At 40.9% G+C, this 21,155-nt stretch overlaps 1 protein-coding gene across 1 annotated transcript; it reads left to right on the top strand.

Moving 5' to 3' along the window:
* The first annotated feature begins 13,215 nt into the window (after nt 1-13,215).
* Nucleotides 13,216-20,375, top strand: gpn1 (GPN-loop GTPase 1). Its single transcript, XM_080040527.1, has 13 exons — nt 13,216-13,385; nt 13,964-14,057; nt 14,253-14,359; nt 15,567-15,604; nt 16,050-16,128; nt 16,219-16,313; nt 16,875-16,920; nt 17,043-17,189; nt 17,481-17,563; nt 18,379-18,418; nt 18,506-18,596; nt 19,519-19,623; nt 19,856-20,375. The coding sequence occupies exons 1-13, from the start codon at nt 13,257-13,259 to the stop codon at nt 19,960-19,962; spliced, it is 1,161 nt and encodes a 386-aa protein (XP_079896653.1). The 5' UTR covers nt 13,216-13,256; the 3' UTR covers nt 19,963-20,375.
* The last annotated feature ends 780 nt before the right edge of the window (nt 20,376-21,155 follow it).

The following is a 21,155-nucleotide window of genomic DNA, read 5'->3' as shown; positions in this document are numbered from 1 at the left end:
CACGTCAGTTAAAGGGACAGTTTAGCGTTTGGATAAGAGTGTAATAGTCTGTGGTCAAATGCTGTTGTTTGGTTTGAGAGTAGCCTAATGTTATTTTAAGGCTCTGTCATTTGAGTTTATGCATTTATGTTTACCTTTATTTACAGTATGTTTAAAGAGGTATTTCTACACTTAAAAGAGACAGTATTTTCATAGCTGAGGTTACATGCTAATACTTACCTGTGGGCCCTGTGATAGTAAAGTGAACATGTATTTAGGTGCCTAGCATGGGTAGTTAGACTAGTAACAGTAGAATAGATACTGAGTATTGTGCTAAGAGTAGCAGGTCTATTGCAAGTGTATATGATTAATGTGTATTATAAAGTGTATTGTTATTAAGAGCATGTATTTTGGAGATGTATTAGATTAGATTATATGGGCCAGTAGCGTCGAAGTAGGACAGTACAAAAAGTATAGCTGATGAATGTATGCTACGCTAAAGAGAGCGCATCTTTAATGTGAACTGTTTATATTTCCAACAGGAAATAAATGTGTTGCAGAGGAGAGAGCCAAGCTTCATTTGTATATCTGTAACACTAGCGCTATCTTTAGCGTTAGACACGAGAGCAGCGGCGCCGGGCGACGTACACAGACGTTTACAGTGACGTCATGACGTTGCTCTCTTGCCGGCTCCATGGCTGGCTCTGGTCGGTGTGAAACCAACCGGTTCATAACTGGGATACTGCTGTAACCAGTTTTGAACTGGCCCAAGCACCAGCCCGGAACTGGCTCTTGGTTCTTTTTGGTGTGAATGGGGTAACATTGGTTAGTTCAATTCTGCCATGACAACATCCAGCTGCAGGATGAAAGCCCTAGAAGTCACATCCAAACCTCAGAGCCATCGGGGACCTGTCGGCCAAAATAACTTCACAGCAATGTTTCTGAGCACATCGTCACCCAGTTTGTGAAACACTTTCAACTGGGTCACACGTTGACATTCAACTTTTTCTGAAAGCAGTTCATAAAGACCTGGTCTGAGAAGAACTGCGGCAGTTGAAGGCGAGGCTCAAGTAAACGCAGCTGCATGTGCATCAGGGTCGATGTGTAACACCATAAACGGTATGTGACCTTTGACCTGGCAGAGTTTGTGGAGTTCAGCGCAGCTTTGATGCTTTAAAGTCAGAGCTCAGGGATTTGTGAAACTGGGTGATATGTATCTGACCATGGCATGGACACCGTTAATAACAAGTCTCAGAAAAAGAAACCAGGCCCAACTTCATTGGTTCAACTTTAAGATATAGGAATGAAAGCATTTCAGTCTCAAGTGTGTGTTCAGTTTTCACTAAGTTAAGTTATATTAACTGACAGAAACTTTCAGCTCACATACAACTGTTCAAAAACACAGAAGAGAACAGATGAAGTGTTACAACAAGGATTTACTAAGAGAAACTTTTACTGAAGTCAAAACAAGTGACTAACTTTTATGAATTCATAGAAGTCAACGGTCAACACTAGAATATGAACAGTTCAATAAAGCGTCATAAAAAATAAATAACTTGTTTGCCATTGATCAGAACGGCACACAACTGAACATTGATGCTAACATATCGATTGGATCACCATGGTAACATTGGGTAATTGAGCGCTGTTTATATAATTTGTTACAATGATCAATCATTAATTAAAGGAACAATTTAATTAAAAAATCATGTTCATTCATGCACTCTCTCTAGGAGTCCAGTGTCAATCAGCTTTTACCGACCAAAACAACAAGAAGTCAAACTCACCACATTAGGATTTATGTTTTGTAATAATGCTAAAAACTAAATGGAAAAAGAAGAAAAAGCTGTGTGGGGGCGAGAAGGAGAACCCTCGGGGCTGAGCGCTGCCTCGTCCCGGAGGAGAAGAGGAAGAAAACAAAATGACAAGAGAACTGTGTGAGGACAGAAATGCTGCGCAGACGAATACAACGCCAGAAATATTGAACTTAACACATTAAAGGCAGTGTAATGACCAAAATGAGTTTGAAACCTATATTTTAGAGAGGGAGGTGAGTTTGAAGAGTGCTTCAATATTTGGAACATTTTAGGAATTTATGCCTACTCCTCCTGAGTTAAAACAATTTCAATCACAGCTCAAACACCCGCTGGGATGTTTTTTTTCTCCTTGTCTTTAAACAACCGTTACGTAACAGACTCTGCTCTGAGAAACTCAATGAAGCTCGATCTGACCGCCTCTCTCTCTCTCCAGTCTGCATACAAACAGTGAGGCCTGAGAGCTGCACACAGGGGGCATTCGGGAGTTCACTGCACTTCTCTCATTGCGTTTAATTATGTGTGTAAGAGAATAATGTGTGACGGTTTATGAACAAGCAAATAAAGCATATCCAAGCAGCAGAGTAGGGCTGAAACTAAAAAAATATATTAAATATATATGATAAAGATGGAACGAACGGATGGTAATGCAATTCATGAGCAATTGTTGCCTCCCATTCACCCACTCACACAGGGTGCCAACCAACAAGTTGCAAGTACGGGTTCAGTGTTTTCTCCCTAAGACACCTCAGGATGTGCCTCTATAGCAGAGCAGAAGCCCAAAGCACAACTGCAGAGGAGATAGAGGCGAAAGCCCATAAAGCTCCACAGAATGAACACTGTCATCATACGGCAGTTATCATCTCTTAATCAATGCATATAATACATTTGGCAGAAGCCAAAAGTGTAATCAAATTTTGCTCCACATAGTTCTCTGGAAGTGAAAAGTGTTGTCACATGCTTCATGTATCAACGTTTAAGCACACATTCAGTTTGAATTTGTTTTTTACGAACACACCAACTCAAACCTCAACACACATCTTTTTTATTATTATTATTATTCTGTATTATGGTGCAACATACACTGCTCTTTATAATTTCCCAGAGCCGAATGTGACATATTCAAAGTTTCAGTAGCCTATCATGACATTAACTATGAAATGTTTGCATTTTTGATATAAAAAGTAGCTTACATGAGTTGATCATAAAAATAGTCGCCAATTAATATACTATCCAATAATCGATTTATGATTTATCATAGCATAAAGTTCCAGTTCATCTCAAAGATGTTGGATGGGAGTTTATTTAATACGGAAAACAGCTGAAATATCACTGTGGACTGCAGCAATACATTCATACGCTGAAACTATAAACCCAAAGCAGGAAAAATACCTAGGCTATGTACGTGGGCGTCAACTTGAAGTCACTTATTCCGCTCGTTAAAGTTGAAGTGACAGTTCAGAGCTTTTGCTCCTCCTGCTGAACGGTCAGTGCTCACTCCGACCGCCGACTGCTTCACAAACACCAGAGCTACCGTGTCACACAATGTCGCACTCGTGCATGTGTGTATCATGTGTGTGTGTGCATGTGTGTATCATGATGCCAACGACTGTTTGGCAATAGGCCTACTGTTCTTGGTCAAATATGACAAACACAAACACCAGCCTGACCTTTGCTGTGGCATGAGCCGGTAGAGCTGGAGCCGGGGCTGCTGTGTCTCCTAGGCGGAGTCAGGTGCTCTTCGCCCCGCAGAGTCTCCTGGCTCGGCGGCGTCTCCGTGACAGGCGTAGCGGGCTCAGAGCCGCTCATGCCAGGGTCGCTCTCAGAATCCTGCAGGGACGACTCCATATATTCACCGAGGAAAAAAACTCTCGAAATGAACAACGTCCTCCCTCAGCGGTTTGTGTTTGTTACGATAAACCCAAGCGAACAGCCAGCGGAGCGGTGTAGTGTTTGAACAGCGGGAGTTGCGCGGCTGTCAGCTCGCTGCTGTGAGCGCCGTTTGGAGGAGAAGGTGCCGGGCTGAGAGAGAGAGGGAGGGAGGGCGGTGCTGTGGAGAGCTGGTCTACCCTCCCTGGAGGCTGAGACCCGGACTGTGTCCACACTGCACAGGCACTTTTAATTATTTCAGGGAAAAGCTATAAGGCTACTCAGAACTTTTACTTAAAGTAGGCTACTAGGCCTAATAGCCTACAGTAGGTTATAGAGATATAGGCTAACCGAATTCAGAATGACAGACATCCAAATTGGGCAAATAGCCTACCGAAAGTATAGCCTATACTCACATTATGCAGAAAGGATCACTGCACAATCCAGCAATAGGAGTAGGCTTTTGTTTTATTGCTGGATTGATAGCCTACTGTAGCCTAGTTTAAACAGTTGCTCAAAACGCACTTTGAATCATAAACTTACAAGGTGTTTCTCCTTCAGACAGAAACTTTTAATTAATTCAAACTTTCAAATCTGTATTCTCTACCCATGTGTGTGTGTGTTTATATTTCACAATTTGCTATTTAGAAAATGTCCCCATTTATGAAAAAAAAATAAAATTAATCACTTTTTTAGGCAAAAATATAAAGAGATTCTGATGCTTTTTTCAACAAAGACAAATTATTTGAGAAGGCTATGTCAGACGAAACAATTGATCAATTTATCAAGATAAAAATAAAATAAAAATATGAATATTTCAATGCTGATAATGATTAGATACGGCCCTGTTTGCATGATGTCTGACCACAGCCTTACTCCACTCAGCGAACCCTGTCAAGCTTGTTACTGCCTCCCTCTCTACCTTTTCATCATCAGCCTTTTACTATTGCTAATTTCCTCTGGCCAAAAGCTTCACAGTGCCGGGAACATTTTAAAACTAGGATATTGCTCCAGATTGCATCACTTTAATTAGTTCAGATGAAATAAAAAGCGCTGAATCTAATGATTATTTAGAGTCTGGATAAGGACTGAAGCGGTTAGCAGTCTTTGGTTAGCCTGCAGTGAACAGCCCTGGGAACACTCACATTTTACTCATTTCCATCTCACAACGGATTAAAGAAACCATCCACCTTCAAACTGAGCCCAGATCAGAGAAGGTGCATGCAATGCTTTGCATTTTAAGCATTGATCTGGTATTCGTATGTGTGAAGTCTGAGCTCAAGTTGTGGAGAAAGTTTGCTTGGTCTCCAACTCTCCCAAAGGTCAGAGGAAACAGGGAACAGATTGGGGTGATGGGAACTGGCTGCTACACAAATTAAACAGAAAAGTAGTACCACTTATGATAATAATATCATCTAGTTAAACAAGAGTAAACTCTTAAGTGTGTGCATGATTTTCGACACTGCAAAGATGTAAATGACTTTGTAAATGTGACTCTTAGTGAATACAAAACATGTTTAAATTAGTGAGGTATTTTCTTTTTAGTTTTTTTTTATTTCACACATACTGGAGCATGTAAAGCACTCCTTAACAATGCATTTGATCCAACAGGGCTGTTTTTCTGAGCTCATGAAAAGTCTACTTTTAAGAGATACATTCTCACAGGATATGCTACACACGTTTGAGGAATATATTAGATAGATGGATAGATACATGCTAAATTAAACACTCTGTCCCCAAAAACAAAACTTTGGCTTTAAGTAATCACTATAAATCACTAGTTAAGTACAGGCTCTCAAGTATTGAGGGTAATATAAATCCGCCTGGGAATATGTTCTGCTAATTAGCATAAACTGAAAAACAGGGTTTTAACCACAACGTTCTCAAATTTCACTGTATCAACACCAAATTTCTCACGAAGCCTCTGGGGACTAATATAAACATGGCCACCATTGACCAAAACGTTTACACAGGGGCGGGGCTTATTAGCAAATTGGCCATAACTAATTGACCATAGGTCCTATCATCATTAAAGTTGCTGGATATGTGCAGAAGACATGTGGTAGCATGTCCCTCTAAGAATGTCGAGATTAACCCATAGGGGCGCCACAAATGCGAAAACCATAATTCAAAAATGCAATGTTTGACAGGCCACGCCCCTCGCCCACTTACTCTGATTGACTTGAAATGTCTTACACATGTACAGTTCATGGTGCTCTCCAATAAAGCCTCTTGGACCATAAGGGTCAGCCATGTTTTATTTTGGTCCGTAATTTGCATGACTTGAAATACAGTCAAGTGCCACCTAATTTATGGATTTCCAACCTATCATCAACAAATTGTATACACAGCCTTCGGGGACCGACATACACATAAAGTTTTAGCGAGATAACTCATGGCCGCCGTTGACCAAAACGTCTTCGCAAGAGCAGGCCTTTGCTGCTTATTAGTCATGATGACAACTGTTTGATTGGCCCCAACTTCAGAAAGAGCGCGGTGGCGGTGCGGTGAAGCGTTTCTCGACCCAGGCCGACGGGGGGTGGGGGGGGGACTTTTGCTGGGCTGGCGGTCGGCGGGATGAAATCTCTGCGGGATTTTCTAGTTGTTATTTGATCTGCAGTTACTCAACCCTTCCAACCTTATTTTCACATTCAAAGTAACCTTGGGGTATTCTGCTACTTACCTGAGTTAGAAGCTGTGTGTAATCTGTCCATAAGAAGTGTCATTAAACAGGAGGAGAAGAGGTGGATCACTCATCAATCACTGTTAGCAATTGTCCCCAAAATGATACCGATCAACCCCCCTGGCTCATGGACTATGTCCATGCTGCGTAGAGACTGCAAGACTCAAGACATCATTCATCTTCAGCAGCCGGTTTGTCCTGGTTTGTGAATGACACTGAAGTCACAGCGAGTGAAGGAAAGGATCAGTTCACAGAGCAGGTCTGACTGACATGACAGACAAATACAGAACTTCAGCTGGGATTCCCTGTCATCATGCTGGTTAAAAAAGTTAGTGTTTGAATGTTACAAAAGATGTACTTAAAGGTCCCATATTATGCTAAATGCACTTTTTAAATGTGTTCCAACATATCCATGCGTCCACGGTGTGCCTAGAGACTGCCAAAATATCAAAAAAAATAACAATCTCTCCTTTTCTCACTCTCCCCTTTTCTGAAACCCCCACCCCTCCCCCAAAAAACACTCCAGTCAGAATTATCCCCTTTTCTGACCTCACAAACCGTAAAGCCAGAAGCTTCCACTGTGCAGCCCACACCCCTATTTCTTATTGGTCCACGGCCCTGACAGACAGAGGGCGAGGCGTATCTGGCTTCGCTTCCGGACAGGGGGCGGGGGGAGCTCAAAGATTGTATATTTACGAGGGGACCTGCAACTCTTTTTTAAAAAATAGGCCATTGTGAGATTAGCTGAACATCAGCATAGTACAATAAATTATCTGAAAGTTTTTTTCAGCAAACAATTAAAGAAAAACGTATTAGGGACCACTAAGACCATATAATATGGTGTATAATAGAACCGAAAAGTGTATAATATGGGAGCTTTAAGTACTGTACGTATAAATTAATAAAGTAAGTATAAATGTTTAAATATTTTACTTTTTACTCCATTACATTTATCTGACATATTCCTGCTGCAATAATGTGTATGTTACATTATATGCTGTAGTAAATGTTTAAGGTTATGCTCAGTTTGACTATTTTATATTCTGTTCGGTAGTTTAACTTGCACAGCAATGCACCATATTCTAAGATCATAATATGTGTGTAGCGTTGCTGTCATGTAAGAACCACATATTTTTAAGAAGTCCACTTTTCATGAGCTAAGAAAAACCAGCCCTGTTTTCAGCTTTGTGACAATGCATTTTCCAACTGATCCAGAGAGGTTTAAATAGTTTATTTAGCATCAGAAGGAGGAGAATTTTCAAAACAACATGAAGGAATTCTTCATCCTTCAGTGTATCACAAATATCTAGAGAATAGAGATATGCTACAGACTACATGGTTTTCACTGGACAGGAAATGGTTGAAAAACTGCAATCTGTAAAGTAACTACTAACTAAAGCTCTCAAGAGAAATGTAATGGGGTAAGAACTAATAGTTGCCTCTTACATGTAGTGGACTAGAGTTGGAAGGCAACTTGAAAACAAAAGATTAAAGTAGAGTAGAAGTCCTTTTCATTTTTACTTACACGCTGTACTTAATAATCTATTACAGTCTTATTTCTGTAGGACCACATACAGTAAATGAAGCCAAGCTGATAACACACATCCGAGCCTGTTTTCCTACAGATCGACTGCTCTGATGAATCAAGCTGAACCGATAGAGCAGAAGACATATCTCAGTGATCAGAGGAAACGGCAGCTTCGTGCTCTCAGAATAACAGTGTGTGAGTCATCATCGGACTAACAGCTCAGTTCAATAATTCAGCACTCCTCTGTAAGAATGAATTATTGAGTTTTATCAGGAGCTTTTTTTTTCTTTTTTGATCTGCAGCTTCTGGAGTCTGGAGTGTGCAACAGTGACAGGACAAGAGTCTTGTGCAAGGATCCACTCTATGGACAGTTTGAACTCGTAAACTCTGCTCACACACAACATGACATGTGTCTGGCATGCAGCATGTTGGCATGTTTTAGAAGGGAGGTGACACTTTCTACTTCTCCTCCGCCATGTCTGAGAGGGAAATATTGTACTTTTTACTACATATAACAGCTAGAGTTCCTTTACAGGTGTTTTTTCAAGCCTTGGTGTTCTTCTTTCATTTATCCTTCTCAGAGTCTTATTTTTATATTTCCATAGAGCAGGGGTGTCCAAACTACGGCCCGCGGGCCGCCCGCTTTTTATTGGCCCGCGGCCGATTTTAAAGATATAATGTAATATGGCCCTTTGAAAAAAAAAAATACATTTTTTTTTTTTTTTTTTTTTGCATTTCTTAGTTAACCCACTAGTGCAGGGGTGTCAAACACTGATTGATTGGCCCGTGGCACATTTAAAAAATATAATGTAATATGGCCCTTTTAATTTTTAAATAATTTAAATGCACTCATTATATTACAGAGAAATATGTCCCAAAAAAGAAAAAGAGCTCCAAGCCCATCCCAGGGGACCCTGCATAACATTTTATTTTAAATTAATATTATTATGGAAAATCCATGTGTCCTTCTCCAATAGCTTCTAATTCATCTGACACAGTGTCTCCATTTTTTTCATACAAAATTCTTCAGCCTCTTAATTTCCCTCTCAAAGTGCACCAGATTCATGCATTTCACTTTAAAAACTTAAAAAAATCTCCCGGGGGGGGCATACCCCCGGACCCCCCTTGGAGGGTCGGGATCTCGGCTGGCTACTATTTTCACCCAGCTGGACATTGGACGCAAAAGCAGAAAACACTGGGTGTATCAATGGCATTTAACAAGAGGGGGAATGTATCTGTTTAATGTGCAAGTAAAGTGTTGCCGTGAAGAAGGATTACAATTTATGAAAACACTATGAAACTAAACATCAGAGCAGCTACATGTCCTGATAAATGTGTTATTTTTGCAAAGTGGCCCGGCCCTTCGTAGATTTTTCTGTATGTGGCCCTCAGTGAAAAAAGTTTGGACACCCCTGCCATAGAGTGAAGGTGTGTTTATTCTGTATATGGCACTTTAACGGCCCCCACACACATCCTACCTCTACTGCGCGTCTACCTCGCGTCTGCGTCTGACTTTTTGTCACAGACTGTGAAATCAACGTAGAGCGAGCACACATCCAACCTCAGACGCACTGCTGAGGCGCGTCGGAGGCACGTCTGCAGCGACGCTCCCCTTCACCTCAGGAGGCTCGCCTATTTTTTTTCTGAGAGCAGCGCGTCTCTCTCGCGTCTCTGTGCTTTAACTGATAGAGAAATACTCTGCTGACAGTCATACCAGCAGCATTCACTCTAGTTACACGTTTACCCGGTGTGTTTATTTCAAAATAAAACATCCCTCAGTCGTATACGCGAATAATCCCTTTATTTCACGATTTAATTGTGCAATAAAAATCCGAGGGATTTAAAACCTAATTTTCAATTAGTTCTGGCATTTCATTTTTGGATAAATGACACATATAGAGATCCAATATAGTGAAGAAATAAAAAAGATCATGATGAGCGCAACAGTTTTCCGTTGCTCTATCTGTGTCTACGGCCTTCTTCTTCCCCGACCACACCCCCCTCTCTCTCTCCCGTATAAATCAGTAAAGTGATTTTTGAAATACTCTGCTGAGAGTCATATTGACTTCATACTGGCAGCTTTCGCTGTAGTTTCACCATTTCCTGGTGTGTCCCCTTCAAAATAAAACTTCCAACAAGCGAAAATATGGCAAAAAAAAGAAAGAAAAAATGGCAATCGTGCGCCCCATTGCCATTTTTTCTTTCTTTTTTTTGCCATATTTTCGCTTCTTGGAAGTGTCCAGACTCAATATAAATCTTACGCATCATAGATGACATGAAATAACTTCATTTTTAATGGGAATTATCTATGAAAACTCTATGTAGAAAGATAGGGCTTTTAGAAGCAGCAGCTGCTGAGACGTTGCATGTGTGTCCGAGAAAAGTCCGAGAGAGGCAGCAGTAAGGTAACGCGACGCGCTCCAGAGGTAGACGCAGGATGTGTGTGGAGGCCGTTAGGCCTTTTTGTCTGATGTAAAGCACTCACAAAATAAATAGGGGAGAACGGGGTAATCTGAGCCACTTTTTACATTTGCTCCCCTCTAAGCGAGCTAAAATGATATATCACTCAAATTTACACATTTCCCATTAATTCAGGATGTTTCCTAGAAATGGGCATTAGCAGAATTTTTTCAAGACAAAGGGCAGTGAAAATATAATTGTTTTAAAAAAAGTTGTCATGTGGCTCACTTTACCCCAGCTGTGGAGTAAACTGATCCACTTACTTTTTCCACTCTGAAACTACCATAACAACACATATTGTAACAGTAAGAATCCTGAAAGCTATAGCCACACATTCCAGAACTAATGTCGGACTAGTAAAAGAATGATGGGGTTTGGTCAATTAAGCAAAGCAAATTTTCTAAACACTTGAAAGTAACTCTGAACAAAATCAAATGCAACATATTATAATTCAAAAGGTTTTAATACGATTCAAATGAAAGATAGAACCAGTTAGATTAGAACACAGTCTGGGGGTCAGAACACAGGACCCTTAGAGCCAGCTAGTGTCTGGGGGTCAAAGCATAGGAAAATCAGAACCAGCTAGAACAGCCTGGGACTCAGAACACAGGAGAAGAACTGGATTATAACATCAGCCTGTCATACTTTACAACTAGGCCAACTCTACATTCCAGCCCTGAAGGTTACAGGGAAAGATGAGGTGCTCTTTCCGTGTGGTTGCCCCAGGTCGTCTTCCTGGTGTATTTCCTTGGCATGATGGCTTTTCTACAATGTGTATGACATTAAAATAAAACATATGTCATGTAACATTACATTAAAATATGTTTAAGACTAAACTTAACTTGTGCCTCATGGTGGGGGAAAGTGAGACAGTGGCTCACTTTCCCCCACCACCACAATTTGAGAAAAAACTACCTCTCTTAGCATTTCAGGCTAATCTTCAGTTATCAGCACCACATGGTTTCATATGTTGGTAGTTCATCAACACGTATGATACAAGTTTTTCTACGTGAATACATTTTCTTTGGCACAACAGTTGATAAAGTTGACAGCAAGAAAATTTACTTTTACATGCAAAATACCTATTTTGGTGAAAAAAACATGCTTACCACAGCACCATGAGGTCCTCTCTTTCAGGGCCATGGGGAAATGAGGGGGGCTTGAAAACATATAGGCTATCTCACATGACCACAAATGTTTTCCGTTGCCTAGATACAGGGGGTGGCTCACATTACCCGATGCCTCAGATTCCCCGTTCTCCCCTATGTTAAATATATAAATATGATCAAACATCTTCTTTATTTGTTTGGTGTGTTACAAAGCCTCAGCTAAAACTTCAACTGAACTGACCAGAGCAAATGACTGAAAACAATACGACATTTCTTCACCCACCGCTACATGTAGGCAATGCCTGCAGGCTCTTTTGCCTAACTTCAGTTTTGTATTATTTGGTTAAACTGAATGCGTGCCAAATTAACACATACTTTTTTTTAAAACAAGTCTACAAAATTATCTCAACTTTAACATGTAGCTTCTCATGCAGAGTATGGTGTTACTTCAGTGCAGCTGTAAAGGATTCAGACATTCCTGTAATGAAACTGAACCATACGATTTCCCTCTCATCTTCTACATGAATCACTAATAAAGTGTCACAATCATTTCATCACGCCAGACCCTGATGAAACCCAAACTACAAAGGGAAGTTTTAAAATTATAATGCCGCTCATTTGCACTCACTGAATATTTCCTTTCTTTTTAACAGGATGCATTTTAATAAGACACACTGTGCTCATTTGCATTTTCTGAGGAGAAGCGTTGGACGTGGACGGCATGTAAGGGAGGTTGCGATGAAGACATTTAGAAAATGTATTCAATCTCTGACATTTACTTGACCATTGCTTTTTCATGTTTATCATCGTTGCTTTATTTTAATGTTGTTTTCATTCAACATTTGTATGAGTGTTGTAGTATGTGTTTTATATTTGGCTTCATATGCATTTGTCACCAACGTCAGCCTTGTTAAGTCGCTGATTAGGTAGAGACGCAAACTTGAAATAATCTTAACAGATATAACTTCAGTCCAACACAGCAACAACATTGCAGTAAGTAAGGCTATTGGACAGCTGAGTTACAGTGGCAACATCTGCACTTATTTTCCACCAATTTAGTGATCAAAATTTAACAAAATGTAACTTGTATTTTCAACTGATGGGAGATAAAGTCATGTTGACGACAAATTGTAATTTCTCCAATGTTACTGATCACAGCATGGAATATAATTCATGAGAGGATGGGGATTAATGATGATATTGTGATAATTTACATAACGTTGTAGCCTAGTTTGCATGCTCTTCACACGGGTCTGAAAAAAGGTTCATAATTCAACATATAGGCCTACTTCATTGATCCTAACAATCTCGACCCAGCTGGAAATGATTAGGCTAGGCCTAGGCCTACATGAAATCAATAAAAAAAAGGATTTTAAATAGCCTACAGAAACGTCGGCCCTCATAAAGTATAATCATGCATAACCTGTAGGCTAGTAGTAGCCTTGGTTTGGGCCCCTTTTGCATGAATTCTTGCCTCAATTCCAATTAATTTTTCACGATATTCTAATAATATGAGTTTCACCTGTATGTGGGTGTGCGTGTGCGTGTGTTTTAATATGTTTTTTTTTTTTTAACTCTCTGTAAAATACTTGATCAAATATTCACCTTTCAAGGGATGATCCAAAGCTGTTACATCAGGTGTTGTGAAGTGAAAGCTCTGTGTTGAGACGCCATCTTGTGGCTGCCTGGAGCAATGATAAAGAGATCCAGCATCTCATTTTACGACAGTACCAGCGTCTTTACGACAGCCGGCTCCCACAACATCTAAAAGCATGGCAGAAGCTGCGCAGTGCCCCGGTACAGAGGAGGTTTTAATGGAAAATCAGGGGACTTCTGCTGCGGGGACAGACAGCGGGACACCGGCGGCAACTGCTGCTCGGGACAAGCCTGTGTGTCTGATCGTGCTGGGAATGGCGGGATCAGGGAAGACCACCTTCGTTCAGGTAAATTGGCGAGTGCGGCTAACGGTAGCTAAGTGCGTGACTTAGCTTCAGATAAGAAAGTGAAGTATTGACGTTGCTAAAAACCCGCTGTGCTGTGACTTCGTGATAGCCATAAGTTGTTATGATAATAGTAATATGTTCCTTTGCTAACCAATAGCCTACAAGTGACTAATTGTAGGCTAACATTAGCCACAGTCGCTCAAGCAAACAGAGTTAACGCCGATATGGTCAACAGCTAGGTTAACTTTCTCAAACCTCGCAGTTTAGAGTTTTTGCTAGCCATTTGTAGCTGGAAGTAAAGTCCCTGCGGTCACGAGCACTTAAATGCGCGTTCCAACCAATATGCTAGTGAGCAGGTGTCCCACTTCCGACACGGACAAGGGGGAAACTATAGAATAGCATCACCAGCCCTAATATTAACTGGCAATGGTATCCCATAAATCACCACGGTCATCAAAACAGTTCGCTTGTTGGCATAAGTGTTGCACATGTAAACAAGTTGACAGTGGTTTTTTTGTCCCTGTTATGATGCCTAAAGAAGCTCTCAGTGTTGATCTCAGTGTTTCTGTTTTCTCCAGAGGCTGACGGCTCACCTTCACTCTCTTCAAGCTCCTCCATATGTCATTAACCTGGACCCTGCCGTCCATGAAGTCCCCTTCCCTGCAAACATCGGTGAGGATCATGTGTTATCCGGTTTGACAGGAAGTGAACAGTGGCTCATACAGTTACCCTAATCACAGGCTGTTCCTAATTGTAGATTTTGAGGTTTTATGCAGAGTTACAAAAGTCAGTGCAGATGGACATTGTTGAGGTTTTTGTCCCTCCTGCTCTCTGTAGCCTTAAGTCTGTCTGTCTTCTGTCCTCTAGACATCCGGGACACTGTCAACTACAAGGAAGTTATGAAGCAATACGGCCTGGGACCAAACGGAGGCATCGTCACATCACTCAACCTGTTTGCTACACGCTTTGACCAGGTGAACTGAGCTGTTTATGTATGATTATTAAAGCAGCTCCGAGTAACATTTAGATATATTTTAAACAGCCTCATGTTTCCTCTCATAATCATAAATTACCTTTAACAGCAAACGAGACCATCAGTGCAAAGAAATACGTTTTTATATAGTTTTCATTACTGCATTTGGTCTGGTCGCACACCCAGTCCGATTTTCGGTTCGCTCGTGCAGGCTCTATGGTCACATATTCGTATTGGTTGCAGATGTCAGTGTATCGCAGCAACGCGATTTGAGAAGCCTATCCCTCCAGGTGAGGGAAGGGGAGCGGGAGCCTTGTTTGAGACAGTTATTTGTCGTCATAATGACTGATAACGGGGCTGAACCATCAAAGGAAAAAAAATAAAATGCAATGAAGAAAAGCTAAAAGGGAGAGTGATAGGCGGGCGGGAGGGCGTTGCCAAGCAACGTATACACAATTTCACGGGACTGCAGTGTTTACTCCTAAATGAATGAGCGGTAGCCTACTAAAACAAAGTTTACTTTGCCTCACCAGCATCATCAGATGACCATTATTCATCTGAAATAGTCATTATTTACAACAACATAAACACATTACCTCTTCGTGATCCATACTAACTGCCGTCTCTCGTTCATTCGCTTTCTGTGAGGACACGTAATCTTTCAGCTCCGTGAGAGTTGACACTGCATCAACTCATTGCAATCAGGTGTGTGTGTAGCACTGACTGGCATTAGTTGATGCTGTGTCACTAACCACTCTCACGGAGCCGAAAAGAGTCCGGTGCCCTCACACTTTCAACCTGATCATTTGAATCTCGCACGCCCAGCACAAGCTAGAAAACAGCTTCACGACAGCTGGCGTCGTAAAAATACTACCGCTTTTGTCCAAAGGGGATGCCAACGTGCCATGTTACTCGTAGTGGCTTTAAGTGCTGCATGAACTAAACCAAATCAAAGATCCAGACTCTCTAAACGGACACTCTGGACTGTTTAACTAAACTAAAGTTCTGAATTGATTAAACTACAACTACAACACCTACAGCACAATTTACATTTTTTTCTATTAAACCTCTGGCTGCTCACATTTAATCTCAGAACTGTTTAAGGAGAGTGAGGCAAAGATAGTGAGTGAGGTGGATATTTTCGTCATCTAAACACAGAAAACAACATATTTTTAGATTCTAAAATAGTGTGTGTTTGTGTTCTTCAGGTGATGCATTTTATCGAGAAGAAGCAGCAGAATCACCGGTCAGTATCAGCCTGCGTGTTTGTTGTGTGTTTACTTTTGTCTCTGTGTTGTGTCTTTGGAGCTGAGTGTGTTATGATGCAGCGAGTCGGCACACTGGGAACCTGATCACATCTACTACCATTGCCCATCTGGAAGTTTCCATCCTCATCCTTGTCTTACCAGCAACAGTTGGCTGTGTGGTTGTAAGATTGATCAGTGTGGCAGGCTAGCAGCCCATTGGTCTTTCACTGCAGCAGTAGAAAAACAGTTTGAGTACACTAAGTCACATTTGACATTGTAAACTTGAAGGCAGCAGCATGCACACCCACCTGCCTCTCGCCACCTGAACATGCTTCTCATATGGTTTAAAAACATTTCTGTGTCCATGAACCTTAACTGTGTTTACACTAAGCTAGTTCCTCCTGTCACCTGTGTGTTGTGTCTGATGACCTTTGACCTGTGCAGGTACGTGCTGATTGACACCCCGGGGCAAATTGAAGTCTTCACCTGGTCTGCGTCTGGAACCATCATCACAGAGACTCTGGTAGGTTTGCACATTGGGGTTTTTTTCTTTTGCTTTCATTGGTAAGAAGTCAGCCGGTTTATGTTCCGTGTGTGTGTGTGTGTGTTTCAGGCTTCGTCTTTCCCCTGTGTCGTGATCTACGTGATGGACACATCCCGCAGCGTCAGCCCCGTCACATTCATGTCTAACATGCTGTATGCCTGCAGGTACATCACCCACCATGCAAATCAAAAAAGAGTTAGATTGACCCCCAGGGAACAAACCTCCACGTCTTACTTTAGAGATGTTGCAGATATCATATATGAACTTGATGGCCCATGTTGTACTAGACTATACCCTTTTCACTCGTTCGAAATACATTTGAATATGATCTGTTCCTAAAACCTAAAACTACAATTTCACCACTATTTGTTTCAATACGCCATTAAAAAACAATCACACAAAGATGTGAATCAACAGATTACCAATGATGATTTAACTGTTACTGTGTTTGACAGCAGTGGCTTTCGTTTTCCAACAGGGGGGGCTCATTTAACAGATAAGAGCTACGATGATGTGTACTTCATCCTTCATTTTAACAGCAAACAGTATATTTTAGGTACAGATTGTTCATAGTGTAGGGTTTTCACAGTCAAATTCGGTCAAATCAATTCAAGTCAATATTGACATCATTCAATGTATCCATCTACAATTTGTATCCTCCATTTCCCTTCTGCATTACATTCATGGATAATAGAAACAGCACATTCTCTTTGTCTCTCCTTCAGTATTCTCTACAAGACCAAGCTGCCCTTCATCGTGGTCATGAACAAGGTAAGGTCACTTCCCATCTAAAGTGCTGTTTTGCTGAACTGTTTAAATCGTCCGTCGTGTTGTTGTTGAGTTATTTCTCTCTTGCTGGCTTTTCAAGTTTTTGTCTTTGTTGTTTTGTTAAGACGGACATTATCGACCACAGTTTTGCAGTGGAGTGGATGCAGGACTTTGAGGTTTTCCAGGACGCTCTAAACCAGGAAACCTCTTATGTCAGCAACCTGACGCGCTCCATGAGTCTGGTGCTGGACGAGTTCTACACCAACCTGAGGGTAAGAGGACCAGAGAAGTTCACTGGTTGGTCATATCAATGTGGTATTAACTCAATTAAATGAACATATTTCTTTGATCACAAATGTTGAATTAATTACTCGGCCCTAGCTTCTTTGTCCATTAAATAAATTAATGCTTTTTTTTTATTCCCAACTGATCAGACAAAATGTAAAAATTAACATTACAATGAGAAGTCATGAGTATGTTCAGTAATCACTGTAACCCAGTATTAAAGGCGGACTCCTCCTGACAGTGAACTGAATGGACTTATAGAGTCTCTGTGTCTGCAGGTGGTGGGCGTATCTGCAGTGACAGGAAAGGGATTGGACGAGCTGTTTGTTCAGGTGGAAGATGCCGCGGATGAGTATGAGAGGTTAGAACCACTGTATTCCAATCTGTTCCACACTCATTCATCACTTCAGATGGTTTATTTTGTCGAATAGAAGAGTTGATGTCGGATAATATTAGTACTGAGCGATGAATCAAGAAGTTATGACACAATGGGCCAGTTTCACAGACATGGATACAGCGTAGTCCTGGACTATATTGTACTTTCAATGGACAATCTCCCTTCAAAATTCCACTTAGTCCAGGACTTAACGGCTTAATACATGTCGGTGAATCTGGCCCTAACGGAACTAATTTAATTAATGTTGCTAAATGTAACCCTTCATTGCAGGTTGTCACATGCCCCTACATTGCACCTGAAAGTACTACAACAAATGCAGAAAATTACAACACAAGTAGTTTGCTATGTGGGCTTATTTAATAAATTGAGGCTTTCTGTTCCACCCACAGTACAGTTTAAGGGCAGTAAAATTGTGTGTGCAGTCGTAAGTCGGGAAACAAAATGACTCAAATGTAGGAGGAATGTAGCTGGGGGCTGCTACACGAGGAAGACCAGCAACAGAAATACAATTTAATGTTGGTCGTGTTGGCATAATTATTCATATTTAATGGAGAAAGTTCAGGCTCAGCCAATCTTTTGCTTTTGCACAACTGTGCAAATGGCTATAAAAGTGTTTCAGAGGTCGTCTCATCCCACTGTCTTTACCTCTGCTGTACTCAGGTCTTGTTTTGATCAAGGAGATCTTGATCCTAAAGAGATTAGCTGATTACATAAAGGTTATGTTATCCATTCTGTTCTCATAAAAGTGATAAACTGAACTCAATCTCCTCCTTCCTCAGGGACTATCGACCCGAATATGAAAGACTCCGCAAACAGCTGGTGAGTGAGTTTGTGTGTTTTCTCTCGTTTTTTTTTCCCTCCAGTTTTTAACTCTGTCCTGACATGTCTCTTTGTTCTGTCCGTCAGTCCGAGGCTCAGGGTAAGAAGCAGCAGGAGCAGCTGGAGCGGCTCAGGAAAGACCTGGGAGCTGTGGACATCACCAGCACACCTTCTACAGGTAGAGCTGACAGAAAAATAGCTTTTTGTAATCTCATAATTTCATGCAATGAACTATTACTGTGAAAATAGTTTTTTAATCAGAAATAGCTGCTCCAAAGATTATTATTCATAAATGTTTAATCTTATGAGTCCTGTAGACACATTTTACATGTTGAGCTGCTTTTGCTCAAATCCTCTTTAGGTTTTACTAGTCTACTGATTATATAGTGCCTCTATACTGTCACTCTAGAATTAAGTAGAAGGTATTACAATGTACAGTTTTTTTCCCTGAATGAGTAACAAATGACTCGAGATTATTCCGAAATGATATACAATAAAGTGTTTCCTTTATTTTTACACCAGCAGTTCAGTTCTAAGACCAAATAATGTACTGTTGAGTGCCCCATAATCCACGTCTTTGTTATTTGAACTATTTCAGACTTATCACAATTTACATTTATAACATAACGGATCTGTACTGAAAAACTTTTTTAACAGTTTAATTTATTTTCTTACATAAGTCATTTGAATTTGTTGTTATTTATTTATTTATTTATTTATTATTATTATTATTATTATTTTATTTTTTTAATAAATATTTCACGGGGAAATGAAACAATGAACATGGTTACTTGGGTTAAACACCAATTAAATAGTATTTTTGACTCATCATAGTTTCATTGCTCCTCATGTTTGTATTTGAGTCCCACTTAATGTTATTTAAAATAAACTAACTTAATCCAGCTCTGATACAGCTGTAGAACAGTAAAAGTGGTTTACATTCTGCAGTGTTTCCTCCCAATCCCTCATGGGGGAGAAGGGTTTGTGAGAAGGTGTATAATGGGAACATGATGCTTATGTTTGTAAAAGCTCCAGTGGAGGCAAAGTCTGTTGTACTTGATTTTATTGTTGTGTTTTTATAATTGACTTCCTGTCCACAGAGGAATCTAACATAGCCGGTTCCAGTGACCTCATCATGTCACGTGGTAACCCTGACGATGAGGAGGAAGATGAGGACAGCGACACAGACGACATCGACCACACCGGTGAGAAAAGAAACTGAAAACGTGTGTGTGTGTGTGTGTGTGTGTGTGTGTGTGTGTGTGTGTGTGTGTGTGTGTGTGTGTGTGTGTGTGTGTGTGTGTGTGTGTGTGTGTGTGTGTGTGTGTGTGTGTGTGTGTGTGTGTGTGTGTGTGTGTGTGTGTGTGTGTGTGTGTGTGTGTGTGTGTGTGTGTGTAAAAATAATAAAATCAAATGTTCCTTTTTTTTTTTCTCTAGCAACGGAGGAGAGCAAAGAGGGTGACGCCTTTGGAAACTTCATACAGGAGAGGAAGGAAGTTGTTCAGGTCCGAAACAGAAGGTGTGAAATGCCTGAAGGACCCTGACCTCTTGAAATCTGCGACCTGACATCCTTGTTCTGCCAAGAGGAAAAGACAGTGACAGAATGTAGGTGAGGGGAAATAAAAAGCCTCCTAAAGGTTTCCCCTCTGTGTGATCGCCTGGAACAGATGCTGTTGAGGCAAAGTAGACCCTTCTATCAGTGATGTTCCACTCCCTGTCCGATCAGGTGGCCTCTGACCCTGTGACCTCACTCAGTCACTGAAGCTTATTGGCCGCTCCTCCCGTGTCGATGCTCCTTCCCTAAAAAGAAAAGTTATATTTTTTTATCAGGAAAGACTCTTCTATTTTCCTTTTTTTGTGTTTTTCATTATTTTTGCCTTTTTTGTTTGTGAAAGCACTGAAAAGGATTTATAATCTGCAAAATAAAGTTGAGCTTTTAGTTCAAAAGTGGTTTTCACTAAGACTATTTGTGAACGTTTCCACCACGAGACACCTGCAGTTGGCTGCAGCAGCTGTTCTGTAGTTTAGACTTAATTTGTGTAATAATTTGGAGTTTTATCATTCCTGAGTAGTTAAGTTGAGATCCATTGTTACAATACAGTATACAGTATCTCACAAAAGTGAGTACACCCCTCACATTTCTTCACATTTTTCTTTATATCTTTCCATGGGACAACACTGAAGAAATTACACTTTGATACAATGTAAAGTAGTCAGTGTACAGCTTGTATAACAGTGTAAATTTACTGTCCCCTCAAAATAACTCGACACACAGCCATTAATGTCTAAACTGCTGGCAACAAAAGTGAGTACATCCCTTAGAAAAAATGTACAAATCGGGCCCAAAGTGTAAATATTTTGTGTGGCCACCATTATTTTCCAGCACTGCCTTAACCCTCTTGGGCATGTAGTTCACTAGAGCTTCACAGGTTGCAACTGGAACCCTCTTCCACCCATTTATGACAGCATCACAGAGCTGGTGGATATTAAAGACCTTGCGCTCCTCCACCTTCTGTTTGAGGATGCCCCAAAGATGCTCAATAGGGTTTAGGTCTGGAGACATGCTTGGCCAGGCCATAACCTTTACCCTCAGCTTTTTTAGCAAGCCACTGGTCGTCTTGGAGGTGTGTTTGGGGTCGTTATCATGTTGCAATACCACCCTGCGGCCCAGTTTACGAAGGTTGAGTGCACGTGGTCAGCGTCGTACACAGAGGTTGGCTTTGGAAAATAGACGTAT

The sequence above is a fragment of the Ammodytes marinus genome, assembly GCF_949987685.1.
Source record: "Ammodytes marinus genome assembly, chromosome: 1".
NCBI classification, from domain to species: Eukaryota; Metazoa; Chordata; class Actinopteri; order Uranoscopiformes; family Ammodytidae; genus Ammodytes; species Ammodytes marinus.
This window is presented reverse-complemented; position numbering and strand designations above follow the sequence as displayed.

Excerpts from the sequence above, each read along its gene's own strand:
- gpn1 (XM_080040527.1), top strand. The coding sequence starts at position 13,257 with ATGGAAAATCAGGGGACTTCTGCTGCGGGGACAGACAGCGGGACACCG. Across the intron at positions 15,605-16,049 it reads AAGAAGCAGCAGAATCACCG|GTACGTGCTGATTGACACCC; the intron begins GTCAGTATCAGC and ends TGACCTGTGCAG. Across the intron at positions 18,597-19,518 it reads CACCAGCACACCTTCTACAG|AGGAATCTAACATAGCCGGT; the intron begins GTAGAGCTGACA and ends TCCTGTCCACAG.